The sequence below is a fragment of the Acinonyx jubatus genome, chromosome B2 (genome assembly GCF_027475565.1).
Source record: "Acinonyx jubatus isolate Ajub_Pintada_27869175 chromosome B2, VMU_Ajub_asm_v1.0, whole genome shotgun sequence".
In the NCBI taxonomy this organism is placed as follows: Eukaryota; Metazoa; Chordata; class Mammalia; order Carnivora; family Felidae; genus Acinonyx; species Acinonyx jubatus.
In genome coordinates this window covers 146,908,154-146,927,767 of record NC_069385.1, presented here as the reverse complement: position 1 = coordinate 146,927,767, position 19,614 = coordinate 146,908,154, and the positions used below count along the sequence as shown (strand labels likewise).

General features: G+C 47.0%; 4 protein-coding genes and 2 non-coding genes across 6 annotated transcripts; 5 read left to right on the top strand and 1 right to left on the bottom strand.

Annotated features, from left to right (window-relative positions):
• The first annotated feature begins 757 nt into the window (after window positions 1-757).
• On the top strand, window positions 758-1,699 carry LOC106976323 (olfactory receptor 2B2-like). Its single transcript, XM_015073747.1, has one exon. The coding sequence runs from the start codon at window positions 758-760 to the stop codon at window positions 1,697-1,699; it is 942 nt and encodes a 313-aa protein (XP_014929233.1).
• Window positions 1,700-11,391: 9,692 nt separating this feature from the next.
• On the top strand, window positions 11,392-11,462 carry TRNAG-GCC (transfer RNA glycine (anticodon GCC)). The gene has a single exon. It is a non-coding gene; the product is annotated as a tRNA-Gly (tRNA).
• Window positions 11,463-11,850: 388 nt separating this feature from the next.
• Window positions 11,851-11,922, top strand: TRNAM-CAU (transfer RNA methionine (anticodon CAU)). Its single transcript has one exon. It is a non-coding gene; the product is annotated as a tRNA-Met (tRNA).
• A 4,659-nt stretch (window positions 11,923-16,581) lies between these two features.
• Window positions 16,582-17,047, bottom strand: LOC113593971 (histone H2B type 1-C/E/F/G/I). Its single transcript, XM_027040462.2, has one exon. The coding sequence runs from the start codon at window positions 17,008-17,010 to the stop codon at window positions 16,630-16,632; it is 381 nt and encodes a 126-aa protein (XP_026896263.1). The 5' UTR covers window positions 17,011-17,047; the 3' UTR covers window positions 16,582-16,629.
• A 254-nt stretch (window positions 17,048-17,301) lies between these two features.
• On the top strand, window positions 17,302-17,921 carry LOC106976312 (histone H2A type 1-E). The gene has a single exon (XM_027040461.2). It carries the CDS (start codon window positions 17,338-17,340, stop codon window positions 17,728-17,730), a length of 393 nt encoding a protein of 130 aa, XP_026896262.1. The 5' UTR covers window positions 17,302-17,337; the 3' UTR covers window positions 17,731-17,921.
• An 835-nt stretch (window positions 17,922-18,756) lies between these two features.
• Window positions 18,757-19,252, top strand: LOC113593970 (histone H3.1). Its single transcript, XM_027040460.2, has one exon. The coding sequence runs from the start codon at window positions 18,781-18,783 to the stop codon at window positions 19,189-19,191; it is 411 nt and encodes a 136-aa protein (XP_026896261.1). The 5' UTR covers window positions 18,757-18,780; the 3' UTR covers window positions 19,192-19,252.
• The last annotated feature ends 362 nt before the right edge of the window (window positions 19,253-19,614 follow it).

The following is a 19,614-nucleotide window of genomic DNA, read 5'->3' as shown; positions in this document are numbered from 1 at the left end:
GGCCGGTGTTGAGACAGTTGTGTGCAGCTATGTCTCACATCGAGACAACCTAGACAAGCATTCTTATTTTCACTGTAGACACGAAGAGACTGAAGATCAGAGGATCAGAAACATTCCCAGGGTAATGTGACTGGACAAGGTATGATCCCACCACACCTGTTGGACTTCAAGTTCCTCATTATTAAAAACTCCTATACGAATTCTGACCTTCTAAAAGTAAAAGGATATAATTCCTTAAATTGAGTCTGATAAGTTGCTAGGTACGGTCTATTTTTTTTTTTTTTTTTTTTTTTTTTTTTAGGGTAGGAGGGGTGAGATTTAAACAATTTTGACTACTTCGTACTAACAGGGAATGTCGTGGCATTAAGGAGAAATTAGAATACATTCCAGTGGCAGAAACTATGCCAAGTTCTACCTAATAGTAGGTACCTAGGCAGAAAGAACTGAGAATAATGAACTTGCAAAGTGATAAAAGGTCGAAGGATAAACTCTGCAAACGTGGAAACTGATGATATGCTATAAAAAGTCTTGAAATTCATTCTGCTAATAGGCTGTTACAAATATAAAAACACTTTTGAAATACTTGGGAAGATATTTATATTTTTATCAGTACTTTTTCACATTATGGATGCTATCAGTCTGTAACGTAGGCAGATTATTAGCAAAGTAATTATGACCAATCGACAGCAAATAAGTGTGTAATTATTACCTTCATGACTGTTTCTACTGCAGGGAACCAAGAGCTGAACCACCGATCATGAAGGGGGTAAACGCGAGCACCCCCCGGGAGTTCATCCTCTTGGGTTTCTCAGATCGACCGTGGCTGGAGCTCCCACTCTTTGTGGTGTTCCTGGTTTCCTATGTCTTGACTATCTTTGGCAATCTGGCGATAATTGCCGTGTCTCATCTGGACCCCAAACTCCACACCCCCATGTACTTTTTTCTTACCAATCTGTCACTCCTGGACCTTTGCTACACCACAAGTACAGTTCCACAAATGCTGGTCAATTTATGCAGCACCAGGAAGGTAATTAGTTATGGCGGCTGTGTGGCCCAGCTTTTCATGTTTCTAGCTTTGGGGGCCACTGAATGCCTTCTCCTGGCCGTCATGTCCTTGGATAGGTTTGTCGCTATTTGTCGGCCTCTCCGTTACTCAGTCGTCATGCACCAGAGGCTGTGCCTCCAGCTGGCGGCCGCATCCTGGATTAGCGGCTTTGGCAACTCAGTGTTGCAGTCCACCTTGACCCTTCAGCTGCCGCTCTGTGGCCGTAAAGAAGTGGATCACTTCTTCTGTGAAGTCCCTGCTCTGCTCAAGTTGTCCTGTGTGGACACAACAGCAAACGAGGCTGAACTATTCTTTATCAGTGTGCTATTTCTTTTACTACCCCTGACCCTCATCCTTGTATCGTATGCTTTTATTGCCCGAGCAGTGTTGAGAATCCAGTCGGCCGAAGGCCGGAGAAAGGCATTTGGGACATGTGGCTCCCATCTAATTGTGGTGTCACTCTTCTATGGCACTGCTATCTCCATGTACCTGCAACCACCATCCCCCAACTCCAAGGACCGGGGCAAGATGGTGTCCCTCTTCTATGGGATCATCGCACCCATGCTGAACCCCCTTATATACACACTTAGGAATAAAGATGTAAAGGGAGCATTTAAGAGGGTGATTGTGTGGGTCTTCTTAATCAAGAAATAGGAATGCCCGAATGATAAGCCTTCCTGGATTGTTCTCAATGCGGGGCTTGAACTCATGACGCCGAGATCATGACCCGAGCTGAGATCAAGAGTCAGATGCTTAACCAACTGAGCCACCCGGGTGCCCCTCAAATGGTAGGCCTTCTTAAAGACTTGAGGTTTATGAATTTTAATAATTTAATTGTCTCTAAATTGCTTTATTCTCACTGCTCTTAGAACTATTATGGTGCTCTCCCTCAAATACAATGTCATAGATAGAAAATTGCATTTATGTTGTACTTTTTATATATATTCACTGTACAAGTGCCACTAACTGGTCTGTTATGGTCCCCTAAAGTAGCATAACCTTAAAATATTTAACACCCTAAGCTTGATACCCCTGGTTTGTATGCTTGGGGAAGAATTAGACTTCTGAGAGACTAGAATAAAAGCTTAGTAAACAAAACATTTTTATACACATGCAAATACCTTCATACACACTCAGCTCCCCCACTCAACCCACACTCAGCCAGAATACACCCACCCACACTCAACCCATGCTTCACAGGAAATTTAACAGAAGTCCATAAAACCATTCAAAGCCCTCTCCTCTTAACTGTAGATATAAGGTTCATAGCCCTAGCTTAAATTATTAACACTCTTCCCACATCAACATAATCCTAAAATGCTCGATGATATTCCTTCCAGTTTTACTGCACCTTCTACTCCCCTGCTTCTACACTCACCCCTTCTGAAGTGTCCTACTCTATTCTGTCAACTGTAGCTACATTTTACACCTGAAGCAAATGTTTTTTGATGAAAAGTTTTTTCATGATCATCCTACTATCTATATGATCTTTCTCTTTTTAAACCCTAAGGCACTTATAGACTAAATCATGAAAATAAAAATAGCACAGCATGTAATAACATTCATGACTTATTTGATGCACTTTTCCTCAAGCAGGAAGCAAAGCTTATGAATTCCATGTTAGTTCCCTTGAGGTGGCTGTAATCTGTGCTAATTCCATACGGCCCTCAGAGATCACCACAGTGCTGAGGAAAATACTTAGACCCTGTGAGGTGGTTATTTGGTTATAATACAGCGTGACAATCTCATGATTGTCATACTGCCGTCATTTGAATTGCTTCCTCACTATCCTTCTTTTCCAATTTTTTTCTTCCACCACGTATACCATACAAAGAGAAAAGACAACCAAGAAACACAATTAGCACATTTCTTAAGAGCTCCCAATAACAGCATCCATTTGTGTCTCAGTGTCATTCCAACACAACGCAGTGGTTCTTAAAGCTTCCACAAGTATCAGCACCGCCTGGAGGGCTTTAAAATCCCCCTGGTGGGGGGACACACCCAGCTGCCAGATTTTCTAAGGTCTGGGGGAGAGCGGGGCCTGGAAATGTGCATGTCTAATGATTGCCTAGGTAAGGACTACCAGGGGACCACACTTTAGAGACTGCTGGGCTAATATCTAAAGTGAAGATGTTTTGCTGAGTTCCTATCTTTTATCGCCATCAGTGAGAACTATAATTAAAAGGGAAAACGGAAGCAAAACACTAAGAGAATAGATTGAAGTATGAGAAGACATTCCCCAGTGAAACGCATTCATATTTTGAAGTCCAAATAAATAATATACTGGACTACCAGAGATTAATTTTGATATGATCCCAAAGTCAGTGTCAGTAACCTTTAAGAATGATCAGGAAATAGCAGTGAAACCAGGGATGGAAATTGAGGTATTTCACATTTTTAAAACTGAGCCAGTGATTGATTCAATACGTGATATAATGGTTTTAACGTGATTTATAACAAAATTCTACAAATATTTCACTATCGTTTTTGTGATTATTTTAAAAGTATATATTATATATTAAATACATATTAATATAAATATATGATAAATATATGACATGCTAATAAAAGGATATGCTATATAAATAATTATTAATATTACTTGTTAATGTATGGTATACTTATTTTGATTATTTAATATATTATCTTATGTAGTGTATTATTTTTAATGTAATATAGTATTCAATGTATTCAGTATATTTTTTAATGTATTTAGTGTATGACTTAAAATATATATTATAAATAAGTAGAATCCATTCTGGATTTATTTAGCATAGCAAATACTAGACTACCTGTATCTATTGTTAGGGAATGTTAGATGTGTGTCACCGATCTCCATTTCTGAGTAGAATGTGCACACTTCCCATAGTATTGCATAATATGGAGCAGTGATGACCAAGGTGGTACAGCAATTCTATCTGCTCTTGTCTGTGGGATGACCGGGTTGTCCGTGGGGTGACGGGACTGTCTGGGGGTGACGGGATTGTCCGTGGGGCGATGGGATCGTCCGTGGGGTGACCGGGTTGTCCGTGGGGTGACGGGACTGTCCGTGGGGTGACCGGGTTGTCCGTGGGGTGACGGGACTGTCCGTGGGGAGACAGGATTGTCCGCGGGGTGACCGGATGGATGGGGGCGTGGCCGGGGCAGTGAAAAGATGCGCTTAAGGCAGAAGAAAAGGCACAGAAGCTTACGGGGTACCCTGCAGGGGAGCTGTGGGCAGGACAGCAGAGCGGAGGCTGTGTGCCCCGAGGCGTTGGTGAGGGGCCACAGTCCGGGAGCTTGGGGCCTGAGGGGGCTTTCCCCTTTTTTGGTAACTGCCTGGTCTAACCAGCCCATAGGTTAGCTGGGGCCTGTGGCCCTTTCAGGGTGGGTCGTGTCACCAGCCTGTTTGCATGCAGCTCGGTCAGCTTGGGGTGGGGGGGAGGTGAGAGCTCCTTCCTGCAACAGTTGCTCTATCTCAATCGTTTTAGGCAACGAAAGGAAGGTGAAAGATTCTTCCTGAACCTTCTGTTTCTCAAAAATAATCAGTCTATGGGGCACCTGGGTGGCTCAGTCGGTTAAGCTTCCGACTTCGGCTCAGGTCATGATCTCACAGTCTGTGAGTTCGAGCCCTGCGTGGGGCTCTCTGCTGCCAGCTCCGAGCTTGGAACCTGCTTCGGATTCTGTGTCTCCCTCCCTCTCTGCCCCTACCCCTGCTCATGCTCTGTCTCTCTGTGTCTCAAAAATAAATAAAAACATTAACAAAAATTTTTTATAAATTTAAAAATAACCAGTCTAAAATAATCCACATGCCAAAGAGACACTTTTGAGGGTGGCAAATTTTGCTCCCTCACACAGCCAAGAGAAACCAAAAACCTCGGGGAGGTAAGATTTGTGTGTGTAATTTGGAAAGGGGAGAGAGACAAAAATAAACAAGGTAAGTGTGTGACAGGTTAAAGAAAAAAAAAACAGGAAAAAGCGTAGGGAGGTGGCGCACTTTTCAGGCATTCCTGAGAATGGGACATTTCAGCCGGGGGGCCATGAGGCCGGGGGCGGATGGTGGGAGTCGGGTGGGGGAGGGAGGGGGTTGGTCCGGACTGTAGATGCCAGAAGCTAGGGTGTGTTTGGTGTCAGAGGGGAGCGGTATTTGCCGCCCCAAAACATGCCTCTCAGGCATAAGGATTATACTGAGCTGGGTTTTTGAAGAAAACAATTTTTTTCTCTTTGAAGTGTATCTAGTTTGAGAGAGACAGCACAAGTGGGGGAGAGGGGGTCAGAGACAGAGAGGATCCCAAGCAGGTTCCTGGGCGTCCACGCAGAGCCCAATGCTGCGGGGCTTGATCCCACAAAACCGTGAGATCATGACCTGAGCTGAGATCAAGAGTCAGAGGCTTAACCAACTGAGCCATCCAGGCGGCCCGCGAGGTAGTGATTTTTAAGAAAGTGCAGCCTCAGGAGAAGCTCTGAAAACTGAGTAAAAGTTACCCTTTTGTAAGAGACACTCACATTCAGAAGGGAAACCTGCATTTTGTAAGTATGTCTCCCTCTGGTACCTTGAAGAGCCTGATGCCTAATCTCTAGAAACATCAGTGGGGAAAGTACCGACTGCAGTCTGCCCCATAACCATGCCCTTGCTTACTGTACTTGGCCTGAAAAATCTGCCCTCACTGGCCTCCCTCCGCATCCCCAACATGGCTTAGGGCCCCAGGTGGACAGGTATTTAAGGTGGTGGCTTGAGCCATTTGGGGAGTTAGTCCGTTTTCCTGGGTGTCTCCCAAGATACAGGTGGTACACACATTATTATACTTGTTCGTTTTTCTCCGGCTAATCTTTTTATTATGCGGACGTCTCCACCAAGAGCCTAGGAAGACAGAGGCTGTGAAAATTAATGAAAGATCTGTTTTGAATGGAGACAGAGGCCGGCAGAGGGAGCGCGCCCAGCCCGCGGCCAACTGCAGCCAAAACGGGAAGAGACCGACCTGGAGGTTGGATCCTGCTTTGGGATCCCAGCAAGAGGAAAAAACCCTTCCCCACCCCCCACCCCCAGCAGCCCGGCCGAGGGGACCGTCACAACCCAGCCAACGAAGAGCCTGTACGCTTTCGAACCTCACTGCTCCAATGGACGTTTCGTTTATAACAACCTTCCCAAGTCCCCCCTGTCTTCTAGAAAACAGTGTGTTCTCCTTTGCTCTCTGGACTTGCTCATGGCCTTCATTGTCCCAGATTGCAAGTCTCTGGCTATTGCCACGTGAACCCATTTTTGCCGGCAAAACAACTGGCAGTTTTATTTTTAAGGTTAACAGGGGGAAACGTATTTTTCCTCTGCTACACCTGTGACCGAAAGGGGTGAGGTGAAGTGGGTGAGGGAGAGAGGGGTGGGAGACAGATTGCAAGTAGAGGTGTGGGGGGGATCAGCGCGTGTCACCCCAAAGTTTGCCAGATTAGCATATGGATTATTTTGAGCTGAAGGCAAATGAGACTTGACAGAGGCAGAAAGAAACCTTCGTGGAGCTCCCTGCTCTGACTAAACGCAGAAAATTCTGAGAAATGAGGACTATCGGAAATCCCTTCTCCGGGGGAATTTGACAGCCATGAGGAAGAAGGAAGGTCAGCACCCAGATGAGTGCGCATAAAACGAACTTTACTAAAATAACCCTTATCTAATATCAATTTCCCCATATATTTCCTTCCTGCAATTTACCTCTCCTAGAAGCCAAACCCCTCTTCCCTCGGTCAGGTCATTTCTCTACAATTTTTCACCCTTTGTTACAACGGAATGTCAGCTGCCAAGCCGAACTGCTTCCTTGGCATTTTCGTTTCTTTTCTGTGGAACCCCCACACACATAAGGTTGAAAGTAAAACCTGTATGACTTTTCACCTGCTAATGTCTTTTGTCAGCTTAATTGGCACATCCCAGCTACTGAACCTAAAAGGGTAGAGGAAAAGTTTTGTCCTCCCCTAAGGAAGGATGGGTCACTGTAGGGTTTGTCTTTTATGGTGGGTGAGAGGGTTTGAATGGAGGAGGGACAAAATCGACTATAATACAAACAAGACAGAAGCAGGGAGAGCAGTTAGTAGCATTGGCAATGACTTAGGGAAGAGATGTTGGTAGCAGGGACCAGAGTGGAAGGACAGAGGTGGTGAGCAGTGGTGAGATTCTGGGTGTTCAGCGATCAAATTTCAGCTGAATAAATTAAAAGATCTAATTGGTTTTAGGAAATGATTCATGAATTGGGTAGCGTCCCAGCTAGCAGGTACAGGGGAGCTCCACTGAGCTAAATAAAAGGTTTTTTGTTTGTTTTTTCAATATTTATTTATTCTGGGGAGAGAACAAGCAGGGGAGGGGCAGAGGAACCATAACGGGCTCTGCACCGACGGGCTGACAGCAGTGAGCCCCACGCGGGGCTCGAACTCACCAACCGGGAGCTCATGACTTGAAATCGGAGGCTCAACCGACAGAGCCACCCAAGTGCCCAATACAAGTTTTTAAAGGCAGAGAGAGGGCATAAAACAAAAAGAAAGAAAGAAAGGTATTGATTAGCAAAGAATGCGTTGTTTAGGCAAGGTTGCCCTCCTCAGGGGGAGTGGTCTCTCAGTAAATTCCCTAGTTCTGACCAGAAAATTCCATGTTGACTGGTCAAAGATTATATTCTTGGGGAGTGAAACTTGCGCTTAGGTTAGGGATTATTAAGTCTTGGTCTCCTGACTCGGGGCTTTAAACTAAGTGATGCCAAAAACCCAAAAACCCCAAAAAACTAAGTGATGCCATTTGGGGCCTCGTGGTGGTGGTGGTTTTTCAAACAATGTAATTGGCTCTTATATTAAGTGATTCATAAATTGGACAGCATGTTACCCAGCAAGTAGAGGGGGCTCTGAGGAGGTGAACAAAATGGGAGGCTTTTACAGAAAGGAGGGGGTGGGGCAAGTAAGTTATTGACAAAAGAAAAGATTGTTTCTGGCAAGGTCACTTTCCCTTAGGGGGCAAGGTCCTGTCCTTTTACTTTGTCCTTTACAAATTACCTCCTTTTGCTTTGCAGGCTGGTGATGGAGATGACCTCACTGGTGCTCTCCAGAAAATTCCTGACTGACTGGGTAAGATTGTTTTTCCATTTTAACAGGATACTTTGAAGAGAGCTGATACTGTTTACTGATAGATTCGACACGGCCTGTAAGAGAGAGGAGTGACACATCATTCGTTTCCAGATACCCTTTTCTCACGTCTGTGGGAGTCACGGGGAGGGGCAACAGAATGGGCCATGTCAAAATATGCCACTTTGACACACTGATATTTTTAAATTAAAGGTACCTGAGGACCAGGTAGTACAAAAAGCTCTCTCTGAATCTGCCTCTCTCCCTGTAAACAGGAGACAAGTCCCCCATGTGACAGGTGCCATCCCTGTAGAGCGGAAGGCATCCTTATCACCAGAAACGGAATTTAGGGCTGTAAGAAAACCATGGTTGAAGGATAGCAGAATAATCCATCCCAAAATAAAATGATTTTTTTTTTTTTTTTGAGAAAAAGCAGACCCAGAAGCTCTAAAAGCAGAGAAGATATCCTTTTGTCGAGGCAATTTACATTTATAACAGAAATCTCCATTTGGAGATTCGTCGTAAGGGGACTCGTCGTCGATACGAGTCGTCCTAAGGGCAACTCCCTGTCTGCACCTGGAAGAGAAAGGTGACTCTAAATCACCGGAAACGCGGTGGGGAAGGCACCAGATTAAATCTGGACAACCACCTTCCTGTGGGTTGCCTAGTTCCCTCCTGTAACTGCCCCTCTCCCACCCTCACGCCCACATCTTTGTTTTTAGCGGAAGGAGGTGGCTCCGGGCCATTCCGGGGAGTTTTCCCAGGACGGTCTCTCCCACGTGTGCATAAGGTACACCTGTTGTGAAACGTGTTTGTTCTTCTCTTGTTCATCTCTTTTATGTGGGGGCTGGTCCTCAGCCACGAGCAATGAAGGGTAGAGGGAAGGTTATTTTTCCCTACAGAGGAAAGACCCCTACACAGTCTTCATCAATAGGGAAGATGAATACGTAATAATTAGTAATTAATACAATTATTATTAATAAATATTATATGCTGATATATAACATAATTAATACAATAATTAATAATGTGACATGCTTGCTAACTTTGTCTTGTCAGTGATTCACAAATTTATTGTTTCTTTGCCTGAAAGGCATAAAAGCTGCCTGCTTTGGTCACTTATTTGAGTCTTATATCTTTATGGTCTTATATTTTATATATTTAATTTATCTTACAATTTTATGTATAAAATTAACTTTTTTGCCTTCGGGGCATCTGTCTTATGTCAATCTAATTATGAGGGCAGCTAAAGAGCCGGTGAGGTAAGGAGGGAAATGTACCCCCACCTACACCTGGCTTGCTCTTTCACTTCAGTGGAAGTTCTTGCTTTCAAGGTGACCAGGTCAACATGAATATGTGCCCATTTGGACCAAAGACAGTATAGCCAGGGGTGATGAGGGAGCATGAGGCAAGCTGAGGGTGATGAAGTTTTGGGGTGATGGGGGGTTCATGGCGTCCAGAGCCGATGGCCGAGAAAGAATTCTTGAAGACCTCTTTGGTGCAAAGAGGTGATTTGATTACAGCGCGGGGACAGGACCTGCAGGCAGGGAGGGCGGCACTGGAGTGGTGGGGGGGGTGACCGCTTTATGGAGCCCGGGGAAGAGTCCAGAGGGAGTTTCCAAAGAGGCTTTCGCAAGCTCAAGACTTATGGAGGCCCAGCTATGGTCAAGCTAAGGTTTTCTCCCTCTAGCAGAGCATTAACATAAGACAGTAGGGACTTCCCGGACTTCAGGCTATGGATGGGGTTGCCTTTTTCTCGTAAACTGGTGGAGACTCTTATCAGTTTAACCGTTTGGTTTTTTGTCCTTTCCTGTTTTGGGGTGGCCTGGAGTGTCCAGGGACTATCACACAGATCCCACCTTGAGGGTGGGGGTGCCCGGAGGCTGCACCCTGCCCTCAGGTGGCCCCGCGCTCCCTCATCAAGGGCAAAATCCCAGGGCCGCTCTTCCTGCCCCCGTGGGTCTCTTGCTTGATTTTAAGGAATTCAGGTTTATCTATACCCGGTTACAAATATCTCTTTGCCCCTTGCCCCCCGTCCAAGCTGAGGCCCTGAGCAGAAACCTGGAGAGGGTAGGGGTGGAAATGAATGCCTGAGCGGTATGTTCCCTAAGAAGGACCCCCTTCCAGGTAAAAGAGAGCTCATCCTAGGCCCAATACCTGAACTCAATCTCAAGTGCATGTGAGTGTGCACAGGCCTCCAGGGAGAATGTTCACATGTTTCACGGCGTTCCTACAGGGGTCTGTGACTGTAGACTGTAAGGAAAGATGGTCAGGAACAGTAACCCAGGGCTCTTAACACAAAGGTGTGTTTACCTTGCGAGTTGGGCCCTTAAGTTCGTACTCGGAGTTGGCCGAATCTCCCAGAAAAAGGAAAAAGCTGCAGGAAAATCTGCTTCAGAGGAGAACTTCGGCACACCCGTCTGTGTCACGTGATTCTGATCCTATTTTACAACTCTGTAACTGTCGGGGACAGGTAGCAGTAGAAAACAAGTCGCGTCTGTGGACACGGGATGGATTCTGTCTGGTGACGGGACATTTTCCTTCTCCCCAGTCCGCTCCCCCTGCCCACTCCCACCGCCGAAAAGCCGGTGTTGACCCCGCCGACACATTCGGGTCACATTCGGGTCACTGTTCCTCACCTGTAAATGGCATCCCTTCTTTGACTTCTCTGAACGGGTAGTAACCCCTCATCAGTTATCTCAGGAAGGAGCTAAATGAAATCTTAAAAAAAAAAAACCTTTCAAAAGTTTTATATTCGTATGACAGTTATGATTTCACCTGGTCTTTTTGTTTGTTTTTTGGTTTTTGGGAATTACATTTCATGGACACCTCTGTGCCCTAGACACTGAAGGGGTTTCTATGGCAACCGAAGGACGCCCAAGCCCCGCGTTGCTTTTCTCCGTGGCGGCCAGCAGAGGGCGCCACTGGGCCATCCCCACCGCCTTCCGGGAGGCCCACCGCGCTGCCCGCACCGCCTGCCGGGGACGCGACCTCGCTGCCCCCACCGCGTCCCCGGGGGCCCGACCTCGCTGCCCCCACCGCGTCCCGAGGGTCCCACCCAGTGGCCGGAGGTCCCACCGCTCCGCCCCCGCCCGGCCAGCCTCCCGGTCGCGGAACTTGCAACGAAAGTGAGGTTTTCCTGAAAAGAGGGGAAGAAGGGGCATCACCGGGTTCTAGTCAATAAGAACAGAACACGAGCCAAGGAAAAGAAATACACGGTTGTCGGTGTTGCGGCGCCGCGGCCATTTCTAGCGCTGGCGTTCGCCTTTTGTTACCGGGCATTGGTGGTTCAGTGGTAGAATTCTCGCCTGCCACGCGGGAGGCCCGGGTTCGATTCCCGGCCAATGCAAGGGGCCCTTAGGGTTGTTTTTGCCTCTTGGATCCTTTCTAATTATTTTTAAATCGCTCCCGTGCGTGCAAACGTAGGATGCCTCCCACGCTGGATTTTGGGGGGCTACTCGTACAGGGTGGGACTGTGAGGTGCAGACTCGCTCCCGCTCAGATCAGCGGGGCAGGCGGGGCGCGACTGTTTTTCCCGGCGGAATCATGAAATGTTTTGCATTCAGAATATTTGGGGTCAGTGCACCCTGGGCTCATTGTCCTTTCGGAAGCATGAATAATGAGTGAGCTTTAAAGGAAAAAACACAATTATCTCAAAAACAGAATGCAAAAGCTGGTGGCAGCCTTTGGAGGAAAATATAATAAAAGACCTTCCTAAAGCTTTTCGTGTCGTGCCGAGCAGAGTGGCGCAGCGGAAGCGTGCTGGGCCCATAACCCAGAGGTCGATGGATCGAAACCATCCTCTGCTAACTGGCATTTTTTTATTAAAAAAAAACACCCACAAAAAGCAGAGAACATAATTCCCCACCATCTCTAATGAAAGCTTTGGCAGGTTTTGGCAGGGGAATAATTTTGGAGACGAAAATAATCTACAAATCAAAAAGTTTCTAATTAAGCAATGTCAGGTGCCCCAGGTCAGAGAGGAGAGAATTCATTTTAACCATCATCTGTAAGGTCGCATATCTACCGACTACCATGTGGTAAGACCACAAGACTTTAGGTTTCGATTTCAAAAGAACCGTAAAGAGCTATTTTCAGTTTTGGAGATTTAGTTAAGGACAGTTTGGGGTATTTAAAATGACAACTGTCCCAACAATCTCTCCCCCACTGTTTTCCTCCTCAGCACGTGGCATGCCGTGTATTTTATAGTATATGTTTTCTCCCTCCTGGGATCTAAGTGCACAAGAATGGAGATTTTTGTCTGTTTTGGTGATTTGGTGAATATGTGAAAAGCTACAATTTCTAATACACCAAACACCAATATGTGACGTTTTTCTTCACCTTCTCTTACCTTTTAAAAAATTATGGAATACGAAAATGACCACACAAAATCGATCTATTATTTAACATTGTGGTATGTTCACTAGAAATCTCTTTTATATTTAAGGGGAGGGGGCGAAGCCCACACAAAACTGAAGCACTCTAACTTCACCTCAATCCTACTATCCTCTTACTCTGGGCAAGGCTACATGAATTTGATGTGCATCTCTCCCATTTTTTTAAAATAAATAATCTTTATTTGCAAAGAGTCTGGGGACGACTCATATGAAGGCTTTTATTTAAATAGCACAATGCTTATTTTAAAAGATCAATCTGGTAAAACACCCAGAAAGGTGTGGCTGTTGCTGCTGGGATGAATGGTGGATGGGACTCAAGCCTTCTGATTCCTCAAAGTGCTGGTCTTCAATCGTCGTCTTCACTGGATGGCTTTTAAGGCAGATTACAGAGATTTCCAAACTGCAGAATTTCCTTGTGTGGAGCCAGATTCTTCTTGTGGAGCTGAGTGTCCATTTGATGAGCTTTGGGGGAAGACAAGAGACTGGGACCAGCTCACTTTTTCCCACCTTCCTTTCCACGTTCATCACCCGGAATCATGTGCATTTTATTAATGTCTACAACTGACAGTCTATCTCTATCAAGTTGTTAAATAGCCTAATCATTCAAAGGCAATCGAAGATGCACCCTCTAGCGGCCACATGACCTGGAGGCTGCCACAGTGCGCCACTGAAAGGCCACCCTGGTGTCCCCTTCATCCACTTCCAGGTAGCTGGTAATTTATTCTGACAGCTCATAATAATTTTATTAATAATCCCCTTTCCCTTTTTACTTCTCCACGTCAACATTTCATTCGCAGGCCTGCTTTTATCAGGAGGTACCAATTAGTGGAATACCAGCACCTAGACTTTAAGAAACATACCCTTTTTGGTGCGGGAGAGAGAAAGCCCCTTCTTTGCTACAGACAGGGATGGATCCTGTAAGACTTCATCAATGGACCTGGCCACCAACGTTTCTGATGAAAGGTTTTCAAAGACGTGGACTTCAGATCGTTCCTATGACCTGTGAAAGTAACATTTAAATTCTAAGTCTGCCAATGATTGTCTTTTTAACAATGTGCTGCCCCGGTAATAAGATGCTAGACTGAATCTCCTTGTCGCCCCAAGACCTTTCCCTTTGTGATATATCTTTGTTTGATCAGAAGACAGTTTGGTTCTTATTTCTCCCATAGGCATGAAGGTAAAGTAAAATAAAAACATAAAGTAAAATTGGTGACTCACTAGATAGTTGAATTAAACGGAATGTGAGAGTCTGTGTCTCACTTCAACGAACAGCAGGAAGTAAGGGACTAAACGAGAAAGACGAGCTCGGTTCAGGGGAACAAGGGTGGGCCCTTTATGGAAGGGATTCACACTAGGAAGGGGAGAGGTGGAGCTCCGGTTCGGATTCCCGGTGGCGCCTTCAGTCCTTCCCTTTCATTCCTCATAAGACAGGAGAGGCGGGGACAGTCACTAAAGAAAAGACTGGACCAAAGAAAAGTAGATACAGGAGAATATATCACAATAAGACAAACATAACATAATCCAATATGAATGGGTTTATTTAACCAGGTAACTATCAAATCCGCAATAAATAACTCCACCTTTCACCGCTTTTATTTCATTGCTGGTAGCAAGCTTAAAGAATTAAAAAATCTGTTAGCTTTTTATCCATTTATTTAATCGGCAGAGAGCAGCTGTTGAAAGCCTGCAGTGTGCAAGACCCTGTGCTCTGCCCACACCTTCCAGGTGAGGAATGGATTCTTTTCTGTGGAGGATATAAGAAGCTGGGGAGATCTGGGAACTGGATCTCGGCTTTGGTAGCAGGGGATGTATAAGGGACAGCTTGTCATGGGCACAGGAATCTCTGCTAATGCCCAGAGATCTCCAACTGTGAGCTTAAGCGTTGTGAGCTTTAAGACGTTTTTTTTGTTTCACGCACACCATGTTACGCATTTTTTATTAGTTGCCCGTATTGAAATTTTAGAATATTCCATATTCAAATGCATCTCATATCCTCTTGAAATTTGGAGAGACTCGCTGTCCAGGGCTCGCAGCCCCTGCAGGGCAACAAGTAGGTGAAATCTACCGCATAGGCCTCACGTTCTTCAGGTCTCTGAAGTTCCCGCTGGTCCCCTTCATGGGCAGATGCTAGCTGGCATTATAGCATCCACAAGAGAACAGCGAAATGTGCCATTAAAACCGGGAAAATGACATTTGGTATGGAAAGTCCATGTGCTTCAAGAAAAAGAGCAAAGAGGGGCCCCTGGGCGGCTCAGTCGGTTAAGGGTCCAACTTCGGCTCAGGTCATGATCTCATGGTCCGTGAGTTCGAGCCCCGCGTCAGGCTCTGTGCCCACAGCTCAGAGCCTGGAGCCTGCTTTGGATTCTGTGTCTCCCTCTCTCTCTCTGCTCCTCCCCTGTTCATGCTCTGTCTCTCTCTGTCTCAAAAATAAATAAACATTTAAAAAAGAAGAAAAAGAGCGAAGACTGTTTTTTTGTGCAGATGAGGCGTGGTTTCTAATATCCAGCCAGTTTGGCTCTTACGGGCTGGGCCTTTGTGAGCATCTAATTTGAAACCCCCGACGTAGGGAACAGCACAGCTGTCTTGTTAGCGGCACTGTAAGCTAAGTGTAGATGTTTTATGAAAGACAATTTGGACTGGAAGGTTGACAGCAAAGCATGGAAAATGGCTTTATGTGCTGTTATGGATTAAATTGCGTTCTCTCAAACCCCAGTGTGACTGTATTTGGACACACAGCCTTTAAGAGGTAATTAAGGTTAGATGAAGTCATAAGGAAGGTCCTGATCCAATAGGACTGAGGTTCTTACAGGAAGGAGAGACACCAGAGGTGTGCAAACACAGAAAAAAGCCCACACGAGGACACAGGTGTAAGCAGAGGGAAGCTAACCCTGCTCACACCTTGATCTTGGACTCATAGCCTCCAGAACCGTGAGAAAATAAATATATGTTGCTTAAACCACACAATAAATGGTATTTTGTTGTGGCAACACCAGAAGACTATTGCAAGCATTTTAGTAGAATGTTGGGACTTAATTAGCCAGTAGAAGTATCCATGGAGGAGCACGAGACAGAAATATCTAGAAAGAAAAGGTCTACCTGCAAAGAGGGGAAGAGTCAGACTTTGGGGGAAACACATATTTAAAAGCGCGGAGGGACCTGCAAAATTGGGGTTACCAAGTCTATACTGGCCCCTTCATGGTGGAAAAGGTGCAACTTACTTACACGTAATCATATTCCTAAATCCTGACATGCCTTCAAAGAGCAGCCAGCAAAATCAGGGGTTTGAGGGTTCTGTACGGTGTTTAGGTTCACAGGAAACAAAGCGCTTGTTACTTTGAGGACCAGAAATAGAGAGCGCAGGACCCTACAACTCTTATTTCTTTAAAACTTATTTTAGGGTGCAGAGTATTTTGCTTTTTGTTGTTTTGTTTTTTCTTTTGACAGCTTTAACCAGACGGCAATACTCTCCACGACTTTCTATCATGCGCACGAGTGACTGTCAAGGAAACTCATCAAATCCAGCGGGTAAAGAGACGAACCGTAACTCTACCTACCCTCCAAATTGGTTGTCCTCGGGAAGCCTTAGATCCGTGCCTCCGCTTTTTTGCCACAAGGTGGCAGAAGAGGACAAGGAAGCCTAACGCGCCACCCTAAGGCCTCCAAGGATGGAGACAAAAAACCAGTCTCGGAAAGAGCAAAGAGGAAAAAGGAGATGAAAATGATGCCCACGAATTCAGGAACGTGGTAAAATTAGGGAGCTCCTCCCCAGGAAGTAGCGTAGCTTATCGGCGGGCTCTGCAGGCAACCAAGGATTAATGCCGAGGGCTCCACTGATAAAATAACTAAAGGCGAAATTTCGGCTGCCGGAGCAGAGGACAAGGCCACCTTCCAAAGAGCGCCTAAGAAACCACACGAAAGTTTAAGGACAATGAGCTTAAATGCTTACCCAACCGCTCTTGCGGGGGGCTTAGCCTCCTACTGCTCTTCCCCGCTCTTTCCCAGTCCGAACCCAGCCCCAAACACTTCTAAAGGAAACGAGACAAAATAAGCCAGCTGCTTTCTTGGAAAATGTAAATGGCTCTGAAAAGAGCCTTTGGGTTGGATCGTGTCTCCCAGCACTCACTTGGAGCTGGTGTACTTGGTGACGGCCTTGGTGCCCTCGGACACGGCGTGCTTGGCCAGCTCCCCGGGCAGCAGCAGGCGCACGGCCGTCTGGATCTCCCGGGACGTGATGGTCGAGCGCTTGTTGTAATGCGCCAGGCGCGACGCCTCGCCCGCGATGCGCTCGAAGATGTCGTTGACGAACGAGTTCATGATGCCCATGGCCTTGGACGAGATGCCCGTGTCGGGGTGCACCTGCTTCAGCACCTTGTACACGTACACCGAGTAGCTCTCCTTGCGGCTGCGCTTGCGCTTCTTGCCGTCCTTCTTCTGCGCCTTGGTCACCGCCTTCTTCGAGCCCTTCTTCGGGGCCGGGGCGGACTTGGCTGGCTCAGGCATGGCGGGGAGGACGCGCAAGACAATCAGGAGAAAAGGAGAAAAACGCACTGTAGACAGTAATCCCTCCTTGTCCTTTTTATATAGAAGCCTTTATGCAACTAAGGTGTAAGTTACAGTCCTGGGCCTGATTGGTGACTAGTCAACATGACGTCAGTGGTTAGTTCTGTCCAATCACAACGCGACACTCCCAAAACTGCATTCTCGTTGGAGAAAATAAAGCCACAAGTTTAGCCAATGCAAAGCCTTCTTTTTCGCGCCCAATCAGGGCTATAAAAAGTGCTGGTTTTGCCCTCGTTTTGCAAGTGTCTGTAGGGTGTTTAGGTGGTCATGTCTGGACGCGGAAAGCAGGGCGGCAAGGCTCGCGCCAAGGCCAAGACGCGCTCGTCGCGGGCCGGGCTGCAGTTCCCGGTGGGCCGCGTGCACCGCCTGCTCCGCAAGGGCAACTACGCCGAGCGGGTGGGGGCCGGCGCGCCGGTGTACCTGGCGGCCGTGCTGGAGTACCTGACGGCCGAGATCCTGGAGCTGGCGGGCAACGCGGCCCGCGACAACAAGAAGACGCGCATCATCCCGCGCCACCTGCAGCTGGCCATCCGCAACGACGAGGAGCTCAACAAGCTGCTGGGCCGCGTGACCATCGCGCAGGGCGGCGTCCTGCCCAACATCCAGGCCGTGCTGCTGCCCAAGAAGACCGAGAGCCACCACAAGGCCAAGGGGAAATAAAGTTTGAATTCCCACATTTCAGTTTGAGATCAAAGGCTCTTTTCAGAGCCACCCACCATTTCTGTGGAAGAGCTGAACACGCAGTTTTCTGAACCCTGTAAGTTCGAGGAACCCAAAGTGAAAAGTCTCCTTTGGTTTGCCCAAGTTCCTTTTGACTCTGTGTGGTTTGCTCAATAAAGCCATTAAAATACCTCTTGGTCACCTCCCCACGAGCACAGTTCCAGCAACTACTCTAAATATTAAGCCTATTTTGTCCTCCAGCCCCCACCCCGAGTTTTACTAGCAGAACCTGACGGTCCACTGGTCAATTAAAGCGTCCTAACACTTTCAGAACTATTTGAAAAAGCTCTAAGTGTTGACCGCTGAATCTCACCACTCCACACCCTGGTTAAATTTAGCATACAATTTAGGAGTTAATCCAAAAAGGCACTTGATTTCATCAAAATCGGTTAGTGAAGGTGTCAGATAACACTGATAACCTGGACTGACAGCCAGCTCCCCTCCCCACACCACATAGGGCAGTTTGGTTGTTCCAAAGAGCCACTGTCTTAGTGTAAAACCTTTATTCCAGGTCTTGGTACTGTCATTAAAAGCAGATATAAATGATGCAGTCACGAAGCGGAACTTATTTAAAATGAGACTAACGAATACATTATTCTGGTGTAATTCCCGCTCCCCCACACCCCGCCATATTTGAAAAGGGGAAGAAGCTGAAATAAAAATGCATTTTGGTAGAGATAATTTAGGCGCTGACTTCCACAAATTCCAGGTCCGATTCTGTTTCACTGGTGGAATCTTAACGTTTTGGTTGAAAACAGTAAACTTAGGATGGAGTACAGCAATGATTTTGTTCCTGTAATAGGAAATAAAATCAGTAGCATGGAAAACAAAACGGTTTCAGAGATTTTAGGACTCAGATGAGGATTGAAGGAAAAACCAATCAGGTTACTCCCGCGACAGTCCTGGCCAATCAGGATCGTATCATCAGTATAAAGTCTGGTCCCGGCGCGGACTTCAGTCGCTGGTTTTCGCAGCGCGAGCTTCACTGTCATGGCTCGCACGAAGCAGACGGCGCGCAAGTCGACGGGCGGCAAGGCCCCGCGCAAGCAGCTGGCCACCAAGGCGGCCCGCAAGAGCGCGCCGGCCACCGGCGGCGTCAAGAAGCCGCACCGCTACCGGCCCGGCACGGTGGCCCTGCGCGAGATCCGCCGCTACCAGAAGTCCACCGAGCTGCTGATCCGCAAGCTGCCGTTCCAGCGGCTGGTGCGCGAGATCGCGCAGGACTTCAAGACCGACCTGCGCTTCCAGAGCTCGGCCGTGATGGCGCTGCAGGAGGCGTGCGAGGCCTACCTGGTGGGGCTCTTCGAGGACACCAACCTGTGCGCCATCCACGCCAAGCGCGTCACCATCATGCCCAAGGACATCCAGCTGGCGCGCCGCATCCGCGGGGAGCGGGCGTAAACTTCTCCCGAAGCTGGTCCGGCCGCCCTCGCTTCCTCCACCCTCCCCCAAAGGCTCTTTTCAGAGCCACTTCTGTTCTCACGGAGAGAAGCTGTGTACTCCGGCCTGCTACTGACTTAAAAGTACAGACGTCGTGGAAGAGAGGGAAGTGGGGTCGGCCTACCGCAGGTTTTCTCCAGCAGCTAGTGTCGCTTCGCCTTACGCTAAAAACGTTTAGTGGCGGAGGCCTTGCCTACTGGGTTCGTCTTCTATTAAATACTTAATGAAAGCTGTTCCTTAATAGACGGTTTATCTAAAAAGACTGCAGAGACAAAGTTACCGTTTGATCCTTTAAGTACTCCAGATGTAAAAATAGAAAACCTTCAAGAAAGGAACTTTGCCACCAAGTAAAGCAAGCTTCAGCATAGATACGGTACCTCCCGC

What these genes read in the sequence shown, in the direction of transcription:
- LOC106976323 (XM_015073747.1), top strand. Translation starts at nt 758, where the DNA reads ATGAAGGGGGTAAACGCGAGCACCCCCCGGGAGTTCATCCTCTTGGGT.
- LOC113593971 (XM_027040462.2), bottom strand. Translation starts at nt 17,010, where the DNA reads ATGCCTGAGCCAGCCAAGTCCGCCCCGGCCCCGAAGAAGGGCTCGAAG.
- LOC106976312 (XM_027040461.2), top strand. Translation starts at nt 17,338, where the DNA reads ATGTCTGGACGCGGAAAGCAGGGCGGCAAGGCTCGCGCCAAGGCCAAG.
- LOC113593970 (XM_027040460.2), top strand. Translation starts at nt 18,781, where the DNA reads ATGGCTCGCACGAAGCAGACGGCGCGCAAGTCGACGGGCGGCAAGGCC.